The sequence below is a fragment of the Fukomys damarensis genome, unplaced genomic scaffold, assembly GCF_012274545.1.
Source record: "Fukomys damarensis isolate Sample0158 unplaced genomic scaffold, DMR_v1.0_HiC HiC_scaffold_22, whole genome shotgun sequence".
NCBI lineage: Eukaryota > Metazoa > Chordata > Mammalia > Rodentia > Bathyergidae > Fukomys > Fukomys damarensis.
Window position 1 is genome coordinate 20,511,520 of NW_022900934.1, and position 11,325 is coordinate 20,522,844.

Below are 11,325 nucleotides of genomic sequence, written 5' to 3' on the forward strand. Positions count from 1 at the left end.
GGAAAGGCTGGCTCATAAAGACATTACGGTGTGTCCTCATCCACCTTGTTCACTGGTTTTGGCACTGTGCATCTTCCTCAAAATCAAAATGACCATGAATGGTAAACATTTTTTAATTGAGTCAAGACACTGTGGAAGCCATAACAGTGCAACTGAAGACACAAAAGACTTCCCGAACCTGCTTCAGAAAGGCAACACATGTGCTTAAATACTGCACTGCTTCTCTGCTGCAAGACACCAGAAATGTAACTAAGGACTAAAATATATAATAGATATTGGGAAACTGGAAGAAAAAATGAGAAGATCAAGGGGAGGAGGAAAGGAGAGACAAGAAAAAAAGAGCAAATGGAAGGAAAAACTGGAAACAATGCTTTTGTAAATAAGGAGGGGAAGATGAGTCAAAAATGGGGAGGGGAATGGGGAAAGAAAAGAAGCAAGATGTATCATGTACAGGTACAATCTTCCAATGATGAATGTTATCATTATGCATGTCTGACATGTACCAAAAATTGTCTTGCTGTAAAAAAACTCAGCTAAATATCCATTATCTGCTGAAAAAAAGAATGATGGGATATATGTGTTTGAAGCAAAGAGTGGGCATTTTGAAGGGGATTAATGGAAATATGTCTTTTACTATGATAACATTTTAAAAATTAAATATTCACTGTCTTTTTCACTCACACCTGGTATTTTTCTGATCCCAGCTTTCAAGGGATAAAAAAAGCAAAGAACACAATAATATAGGGGAAAAAGCAAATATCATTAGATTTGATTACAAAAAGATGAAGAAATCCAAGGCATAGAAAACTACTGTAAACAAAATGTTAACAACACACACTCTCTGCAGAAAATGTATGAGCCATACATGACAGAAAGGATTACCATCACTCTATTGTCAATCCCTCTCTTCTCACACCCACAAGAATGCACAATCATTAAACTCAATGCAAAAAAACACACAACTCAGAGGAAGGGATGAATGGCCAATAAGCTTATGAAGAGGTAGTAAACCTTAAACATCTTACATTTATGCAAACTAAGACAAAAATATTCTCCAAGATGGGCATGGTGGTGCATATCCGTAATCCCAGTTTGTGGGAGGCTGAGGCAGGAGGATTACAAGTTTGAGGTCAGCCTATGCAACTCAGCCATACCCTGTCTCAAATATTTTAAAAAGGGAGGTGGGAGTGTAGCTCAGTGGTAGAATGCTTGCCTAGCATCCAAGAGGCCCTGGGCTCTCCAGCACACACACATACACACAGGCACACACCAAACAAAACCTATTCTCTCTGAATTAAATGTATCAGCCAAGTGTTTTTGCTACCATCACCCAGAGTTGATGTGGAAGGAAGTGGTGAAGCGGGCTGGGTAGGCACTGCTGACACAACCTTTCTGGTGATCAGTGAGTGGTCTAGGTTGAAACCTTCCAGGTGTTTGCATCCTTACAACCAGTGAACTTGTAGGAATCTATTTATTAAGTAAATAATTACATCTAAGGCCAAATGCTTTTAGGCACTGACACTCATCAGAGCACAGTTTATAGTAGCAAAACTTGGGAAGAATCTCAACATGCAGTAAAAGGGGAGTGGATACATAAATATGGTACATCCAGACAGGAATACATGAAGTCATTAAAAATCTCTTTTCCAAATACTAAATAAGAACAAAATAGTGGACTTTTCAACAGCACCAACTCACCCAACAGCTTTTCCTTCTAGAAACCCATCTGTCCTGCTTCTGTGGGACTACACCATCCCAGTTTTCTTTCTACCTCCTGAAAGGTGATTTTTTTCTTTCTTTTTTGTGTTATTGTTGTGGTGGTGGTGGTACTAAGGCTACCATGGAGCTAGAATTCTATCTCCTTTTATTTGTTTGTATATTTTTATTGTGGGACAGTCTTGCTAAATTGCCTAGGCTGGCCTCAAATTCACAATCTTCCTGCCTCAGTCTCCTGAGTAGTTGGATTCCAGGGCTGGCAAATGATTCTTCGTCTGCTTTACTCTGTCTCTTGGATTAAGCTGTACTTACTGAGCGCCCCCTCCCCATGCATCCTTGCTTCCCCGATGACCCCACATACTCTCTCGGCTTTGAGAAGATGGCACCTCTGTGCTGATGATGCCTGAAGTGTCACATCCACCCATGATCTCTCCCCTGAGCTCCAGACCTACATGCTCCCCTGACTCTTTGATATCTTCACTTGGATGGGAAAAAGACACTCCTCCAACCTGGTCTGTCCCACAGAACTCTTGATTTTCTCCAAATCCTATCTTATCTCCCTTCTACCTCAGCCTTCCCAGTCTCAGAATGGCACTGTCACCCATGTAGTTGCTCCAGCCAAACACCCAGACGTCATCAAGGAGTCCCTTTTTTCATCACTGGACACACAGCCCTGAGGATTCTACTTCCTCGTGGCTCTGTCTCCACAGTCCCCACCACAGACTTGCACCTGGATTCCTGGGTTGGCTTCCTGTGAAGACTTGCTGCTTCCATTCATGGCCCTGTGGAAATGGTGCTCTCATTAACTGGTTCCAGAAGGTGGATGAGTACCAAATAAACTGCTTTGGCTGGAAAGGGTTGCGAGTCTGAGGCAACTGACACTGACAAGTATCAAGCAAAGGACAAGTACCAGGACAAAATCTCCTCATCAAAATGCATCAAGTATCAAATTTGACGAGTACCAAAGAAGTTGAATACCAAAGTATAACCATAATCTACTCTCTGCCCAGCATCCAGGACAATATCTAATTCAAAATCTTTAATTAAAAATAGAATTCCCCTCTCAAAACCCACCAATGACATAAACATAATTGGCTTTTCTTTTCCTTTTTTTTTGATGGTACTGGAAATATAGCCCAGGGTCTTGCTCATGCTAGACAAGTGCTTCTACCACTGAGTTAGAGCCCCAGTCCTTTTTTGTTTTATTTTGAGACAGAATCTAAGTTGCCTAGGCTGGCCTTTAATATATGATCCTCCCACCTCAGCCTACTGTGTTGTTGAGACTACAGATGTACACCACCACACCTGGCTCCATCAGTGGCTTTTCATCTCACTGGAGTTAAATGTACACCTCCCACCCAGTCTCCATGGGTCACTATGCTCTTCCCCAACCCACCTTTTTCTACCTCCCACCCCCATCTCCCATTTTCTTTGTCTTCAAAAGCCCCAGTCTGTTCCTACTGTAAGCCCTTTATACCTTTCCTCCAGATGCTTCCATGTTCAGGCTCAGCCCAAACCACGTTGGAGATGCTGCCCTTAACGCTGTAGCTTACACAATGACTTCTCACCTCAGTCTCTATAACTAACATGGCATGGTTTAGATTCTTTGAAGTATGTAGTAGTTGTCTAATGTTGTTGAGTTAACAAGGGAATATTAGAAGTAAAGTAGTGTCTTACATACGTCTTTGGATCTCTCGGGGCAGAGATCCAAAGAGTTGAAGGCAACTGGATGATTACCACAGGCCCCATCTGACCATGCAGAGCCCCACTTCTCCATGCTGGGGAAGTCCCCCCCATTTGGACCACATCAAAGGCTTCCTCCAATTCTGAACCTTGGTTGGGTTTGGTAATGGAACCATCAGTGAAAGGGAGACGAGGTGGAAGCCACTGCTCCTCTCCACAGACACCCGCTTCAGGCTGCAGTGTCCACCTTCCCTTGGCCCCACAGGTCCCACTGTGATATCAGTTCCCCACCTTTGCTGCCTCAGGATGTTGTGCCACTCCCTGTTGGTCCTCATAAAACAGTGGGTCTTAAACAGGTCCCTGAGATACTATCAGGGTATTCAGGAGGTCAAACTGTTTTCCTAAGAACAGTAAATGTGCACGATGGCACAAAACCATAGCAGGTAAAACTACTGTCACTTTAACGGACTCAGCCCAGCAGCAGCCAGCTGCACAGGCAGTTAGTGTATTTGTCACTGTTTTACATGTGAAGTTAAGAAAATCACTTGATGAAGCAGTGAACTGTAGTAATTTTATTAGGTATCTGCACTTGAATACATTTTCTTTTAATACAGCGTGTAAGAAAACGAGAAAGATACACAAAGGATGATCATCGTCTCAATCTGCATTACTTGAGCAAATGTTTAAGCTGTGTGCTAAACTGGCCTCTTCTCTCACAGAACACTAACTACTTTTACTTCTTCTGCCAAGCATGGTGGCATGTGCCTATTATCCCAGCCACTCTGGAGGCTGAGGCAGGAAGATCACAAGTTGAAGGCCAAGCTGATTAACTTAGCAAGAGTCTGTCACTCACACACACACACACACACACACACACACACAGGTAAGAAAGGGCCAGGGATTTAGCTCAGTGGTTCTGTCGCCTGCCTTGCAAGCACAAGGACCCGAGTTTGATCCCCGGTACCAAAAAAAAAGAAAAGAAAAGAAAGAAAGAAAAACATGAGAGACAAGAAAAAGAACTTGTTACCAAACATATGATTTGAACTTTTAAACATAAATTTGAACACTTTTACTTAAAAAAATTTTTGTCTAGGCATCAAACCCAAGGTCTTGTTCATGCTAAGCATATGCTGTATCACTGAGCTACACCCCTAGCCAAAAATCTGAATTTTAGAACAGCTGTATAGCCATCATGAGCTTATAGATCCTCAGGCCTTGAAGAAGGTTCTGATGAGATTGGTGTTGAAACTGTATAATGAAATGTGTTACCATTTAGAACTAAGTGGACCAGTATTTTCTGACAGACTAATACATGATCTTTAAAAGTTTATATGGTAAAGAGCCATACAAAATGCAAGGCAGACCAATGAATTTTTATAACAGAGTAAGAAAAGTCAAAAATTTGAATGGTCTCAGGGTCCACATTGCAACTAACCTGTAAGAATCTAGCACTGACTGAGTTTACATCAAGGAATACCCACAATTATCTAAAAAATAAATTATTTCCTCCTTTTTCCAAATACACATCTGTATGAGGTAAGATTCTCCTCATTTACTTTAGCCAAAATAACAGATCACAACAGACTGAGTGCAAAAGCAGATGAGAGATGCACTAGTCTTCTATGATGCCTGACTTAAAAAGATGTGCCAAGTATAAAACAAGGTGATTCTCTTCATTATATGTTTCTGCTTTCAAAAATACTATTTTTCATAAAAGTACTTATGTTAACATGGTGGTTTTAAAACCTGTCCACAAACTCCTCTCCTTTGAAGAGATGGAGCTTAATCCCCCTCTCTCCTTGAGTGTGGCTGGCCCAAGAGAATAATTTCTAATGAATGCAATATAGACCGTGGGATGGCACATGATCCTCAAGGCCATAGGAGTAGGGTAGTTTCCTCTATCTCTCGGATCACCTTTCTCAAAACAGCCACCTGCCATACTGACAGGTCACTCAAGCAGCCCGAAAGAGGGGCTCACGTGGCAAGGAACTGAGGTCCCCAGCCAAGAGCCACGTGAGTGCAACTATGTACCGGTGGGTCCTCTAGCCACCACTGAACCTTAAGGTGACCACAACCTGGAGAGATCTTGAACTAGAACCACCAAGCTAAGCTTCTCCTGCATTCCTAAGCCGTGGAAATCTTGTGAAGTTGTAAATATTTACTGTTTCAGGCAACTTAAGCTGTGAGCTCACCTGCAGTAATTAATACAAAAGATATGGGCTTATTGTTTGGATTGAATAAATGAATGAATGTTTAATTCCTTGGTTTTAATTTCTAATCTAGTAAATATCAATAGATAGAACCCAAAAGCTCCTAGAGGGTCTCAGTTTTTAGAAAATACAAGAGCCTTGCGGAAAAAAGTGTTGGGTTTGGGAGCTGTTCTGTGGTACACACTTGCCTGGCACGCATAAAGTCCTGGGTTTGATTCCTACCACTGCAAAAGGTGAAGGGAACAGAAAGGTTGAGTGCCAGCCACCTATACTCTTTGCAAATTGCTCCTACATTAAACTTTCCTAAAATCACCCCATGGGAGAACACTGTTTGCTTCAGGGATAAAATAATATCAAACTATTAACATTGGCTATTGGTATTCAATGGGTGTATGAGTAAGTTTGTCTTCTTAACGTTTCATCTCATTCCACACTTTCAAAATTCTCTACAAGGAAATAATATTTTTATATGAAAGAGAAGACTCTTCCTTTTCCAAAAGCATCAGAAGTAAAAGTCACAGCCATTTCCTTGGAGGATCGAGAGCCCAGGTGCTCACCAATGGCCTGGGCTTGGGTGAGGTCCACAGGCACTGAATGGAGAGGCTCAGCACCCCACAGCCAGCTGCAGCCAGAATAGCTCTTCCAGCTGTTTTACATATGGTAGTGGGTTTCTGCATAATGTTTAATTTAAAGCAAAGTTTCCATTGCTTTACAAAAAAAGTATGAAAACTTTTACCATGAGAATGACACCTGAGTTAAATTTAGAATACAGAAGAATCACTCATTCTTTTTAACCTGAACAGAGTTTCCATACAGAAAATGCTACACATTCTGAGAGAAAAAACAGAAGTTCTAATAACATACACCAGTGGTTTCAAAGAGCCTGGGCTACTGTGGCCCAGAAAAGAAGTGAAGGCTAAAAGATAAAGGGCTTCTTTGGGGCCCTAAAACCAAGGGCCTGAGGCCAGCAGAAACACCAGGTTCTACACAGCTAAAAAAGATACACAGATCAGAACCACCAAGCGGTTTTCTTGTTTATTAGAGAAAACCAAAAGCAGGAAGTGTCTGGACAGACTGATGTAGTTAAAAGCCAAGGCTTCAGAGACAGCTGACCTGGGCTGGAGTCCTGGATCTGCCACTTAAATCTTGCAAGACCTTGGCAAGTGGCTCGCCCTCCCTGAGCTTCCAATTCCTCACATGTAAAACAGGTCTGAGAGCATAACATAGCGCAGCCAATTTAGGAAAACATTCAATCCTTTCTTTAAAAGTTAAGCATAAGGGTACCATGTGACCCAGCAATTCTACTCCAAGGTAACCACACAGGAGAAATGAAAAAAAATGTCCATGGAAAGACCTGCACACATAGGTTCTCAGCAACACTACTGACCATAACCAAGAATGGCAGTGTTTACCAATAGGTGAATGGATGGACCAAACTGGTAGATCTACCCAATAAAAAGAAGCAAGCATTCATGTATGATAGCCTGGAAGAAGCCTCAAAGCATTACTCTAAAGCAAAGAAGCCAATCACAGAAGATCAAACATTGTATGCTCCCATGTAAATGAAATGTCCAGCAGAGGCAAACAGAGAGGCAAAAAGCTGATCAGTGTTTGCCTAGGGCTGAGACTTCTGAATGACTGCACACTGGCAAGAAGCTTCTTTTGATATTGCTCTAAAACTAGTTCATAGTGAAGGCTTGACTCTGGAAACTAACTGAAAACCACTGAATTAACCACCCTTAAAATGGGCAAATGTTATGATATGCAAATTAAAGCCCAACCTGTTTTTTTAAAAATAGGGTTTGACTTTCTATGTAACCTCAGAGGGTTGCTGTGAAGATTTACAGAGCTAACATATGGGGAGCAGGGCCTGGTACAAAGTCAGCACCTGATAAATAATCATGAAGATGACAATCAGAATACATAATAATAAGAGGTTATATAAATGTAGAATAATAGAGAATGTGAAAACAACAATTTATATAACTTACCCAGTTTTTATCATATCATTTCATCATTTACCAATTCAATTTAACCCCCAACAACTTTACAAGGCGGGTATATTATTATCATTCTCATCTTTACAAGTGGTGAAAGCCAGGCACCAAGGAGTTAAGTAATTTTCCCTGAAAATGCACAGCTAGCAAATGGTAGAGCTGGGATGTAAATCCGGGAGGACAAACTGCAGTTTGTACACATGTGCCTAGCACTACCTTGTCGCCTACCAACCATCAGCTAGGGATTGAGTTTCTGCTGTAACTAGTGATGAGATGGGGTGCAGAAAAGGCTCACAGATGGCTCCCCAGAGGAGATGCTGGACCAAAACCTGAAGAGTTCGAAGGGTCAGCCAGAGAAAGAGCGCTTCAGATAGAAGGACCCACAAACGTAGAGGGGAGGAGCCGGAAGAGCCTGGAGCTGGCTGACCAATGGGAGGACGACCACGAGCAGTGGGGGTGGGGCTCAGGCAAGTCCAAAGTCAAAGACGTCCTCTAAGGGCAGTGCTGGGCCAGAGAAAGAATTCAGTGCGTTCCCCAGTGCTGCCTGTCTAGGGAACAACTCACATTCCACCAGCAGGTGAGGAAGGTTGACTCAGAGGATGCTGTGAGCTCAAGGGCGCGGGGGATCTGCCCCCACGCTCCCACCCCACTGTGATCTGACACCCCAGCAGCCTCCCAAACACCCGCTCCACCGGCAAGCAGAAGCTGTACCCAGCCAGCCGGCAGCAGCGGGCTGTCATGTTGCCACGAAGTGGAGCACAACACAGCAAGATCGAGGGCTGACTGATGGCAGCCTCACCCACCCACACCAGCCACCAGTGGACCCCAGGGGCAGCTTTCACCTCACCCTGCCCCCAGCTGGGCGCAGAGCACAGGGCTCCAGCCCTGCCATTCTCAGGGCTATCGCCAGGGCCAGGGCACAGCCCACCACCGGGTCTAGCGTTTTTCTCATTTAAATGTAAAACCCTTCAGTCCAGCTCTTCTATTTTTCCACTCTGTCCTAAGCAATTATTTGCATGTGTATATAAAACATTTAGTATGTCAAAAGCAAAAATATTAGACTAATCTCCATGGCCATCAATAAGTAAAATTTCTGGTGAAACCACATTACAGAATACTACACGGCAGTGAAAAGGAACAATGCGAATCTACTGCACCTGCACCTGAAAATATTTCCAATGTACACTGTTGAGTGAAAAGAAAAATGAAAACTGCAGAATAATACATCCAGAATTTCAAAATGTCGTCACTTACATAAAAGTTTAAAAGAAAAAGAAACGTAGCTCTGTATTTCTCCAAGTCCACAAACACATAGATAAATGAGCAAATGCCTGGAAGGAAACACATCACTCTGACATATCATAGAAAAGGGAAGGAAGAAAGGAAGGAAGACTTGGTGCTTTGTAAATATGTTGTTTGATGTGTGTGTGTCTGTGTGTGTGTGTGTGTGTGTGGTGGGGTGTTGCTGGGGATTGAACCCAGGGCTTTGTATATGATAGGCAAATCCTTCTCCTAATAAGCAGTATCCCCAGCCCTTTTCTGGTTTGAGACTGGGTCTTGATAAATTGCCCAGGCTAGCCTGGAATTTGAAATCCCCCTGCCTCAGCCTCCCAAGTACCTGGGATTATATGTGTATTTGATTTCTTCAAGAGGAATATGTTTCTGTGTATTTGAGTTCTCTGAAACTTTAAAGTCTGCAAAAAAATGCAATGAAAAAATGTGTTTAAATTACCACTGTACTGATACAGGGCTCAGGGTAACTTTTCAAAGAGTAACCCTGGATCTTTGCTGGATCTTTTCCAATTCTACCACACCTTCTTGGGGGCACATGTTCAAGACCCCATTTTACAAATCTGAGAGGCTGGACCTGGAGAAGAGGAACAAGCTGCTCAGAGTCACAGGTGGGGCTAGGAGGACTGGTCCCTGAACTCCAAGCACAGTGCTCTTCCTAATCAGCACATGCGACAGTCACTGAAGCAGACGCCACACAGCCAGCACACAGAGCCCCCGAGAAGCCCCTCGGAAGGGGAAGGAGGCTCTGTCAGGGAAGGAGGGCGTAAAGGATGAGTGGGGAGAGAAGAGCTGATGAACCAATGCCTCCGTCAAAAATGAGACATCATGATGAGCCGCCCCCTGAGTGGGATGTGCTGCCACGTCATCTGAGAAAGCACAAGTGGGAAGGAGCCTCAAGGCCACGTCCCTGAGCCTGAGACTTGATGCCTCTTGGGGGGCTGCTCACCCCGAGCTCTCAGCTGAGCTGTTTCCAGTGGAAGAGTTCTGGGAATGGATTTGGGCTCATGTTCCAGAACCCAGAGAAGGAGGCTTGGGACAAGTCACAGAGCCACCACTCAGCTTTCTTTACAATGCGAGGCAAACCTACAAAGCCATGGGGACAGTGATGGAAGCCTGGGTCCTGGGGATCCTGCTCCACCACCTTGGCCAAGGTTCCGAACCTCTCCGAGTCTCCATTTCCTCATGTGTGAAATGACTGTTGTCAAGTGTGGCTCTTGAGTAGGGTGATATCTGGGTCACGGGACCCATAATAATAATATAACCCAATAAAATACAAAAGTATAGGATCCCATACAATCTGGAAACATTATAGGAACATAAACATGTTTACATTTATTTATTCACTTATAGAGGGAAAATGTCCTAGACAGGCCGGGGATTTAGCTCAGTGTTGCTGCCGCCTGTCTCACAAGCGCAAGGTCCCAAGTTCGACACCCAGTACAAAAAAAAAGAAAATGTTCTAGACAACCTTGAGTATGCATACTTGTCTGCATTTCCAGGCTTTATGGACATCCCATGATGATGTAACCATATTATACTAAACTATATTGTACCAATCTAGTGAAATGAACATTGTGATATATAAAACATTTTAACCACGATGTATGAGGACTATGTCTAAGGGAACTTTACAGACATTTTCTAATTTTGTTCACAGCTGGCCCTTACAGCAGATTCGATTATTAAGCCCATTTTACAGGGGTGGAAACTCAGCACAAGGAGTGAAGTGAGTTGCCTACTGGCAAGATTCACATAGGTAAACTATCCGGACCTAGGATGTCTATTGTCAGAGTCTGTGCTATTAACCACCTGCTACACCATTTCTACTGCAGTGAAGACCAGTGAAACCAGAAGGGCACGCAGTGCATGAGGCAAGGGGCCCACCCTGAGGAAGGGCTTAAGAAACCCAAGGTCCTAGGAGTATCTAGCTCTTGGAGGAGAGATACTACTAGATCCAGCTTGTCCCTACTCCATCTAGAGTAGCAATGCACAGGAAGTAGATTGTCAGTCAATATTTGTAGGAGGGAAAGGGAATTATTATGGTATTCGTTAGCCAAAGGCTGGAATCCTTGTTTCCAACAACAAAAATGTCTAAGAAACAAAGCCAAAGTTTTCCCAGGAACACCCACTTGCAAAGACTAAGGTAGGCGGTGCTGCCTGTCCTCGCGAGAGGCCCCACAGAGCCCCTGGTCCCAACCTCTGCCGCACAGACCCGGAATCCAGGCCCTGGCCGGAGGCCCCGCCCCTTACCTTCCTCAGTGTCGTTGCGCAGCGACGCCTCCAGCAGGGCCACGCAGGCCTCAAAGGACACCTTCTTGCGGCGGCCACCCGCGCTGCGCTTCCGCTCGTGCTTGCGCTTACGGTGCTGCAGGTCCTGCTCGTACTGCGCCCACTTCTTCAGCTGCTGGGCCCGGCGCTTCTGGGCG

At 44.0% G+C, this 11,325-nt stretch overlaps 1 protein-coding gene across 1 annotated transcript in view; it reads right to left on the reverse strand.

Moving 5' to 3' along the window:
- The window catches only part of Ppp1r16b (protein phosphatase 1 regulatory subunit 16B), a 67,267-nt gene that overhangs the window by 55,445 nt on the left and 497 nt on the right, over positions 1–11,325 (reverse strand). The window contains exon 2 of the mRNA XM_010640087.2: positions 11,150–11,323. Within this exon, the coding sequence (XP_010638389.1) occupies positions 11,150–11,323 (174 nt within the window). The remainder of the gene's footprint in view (positions 1–11,149; positions 11,324–11,325) is intronic.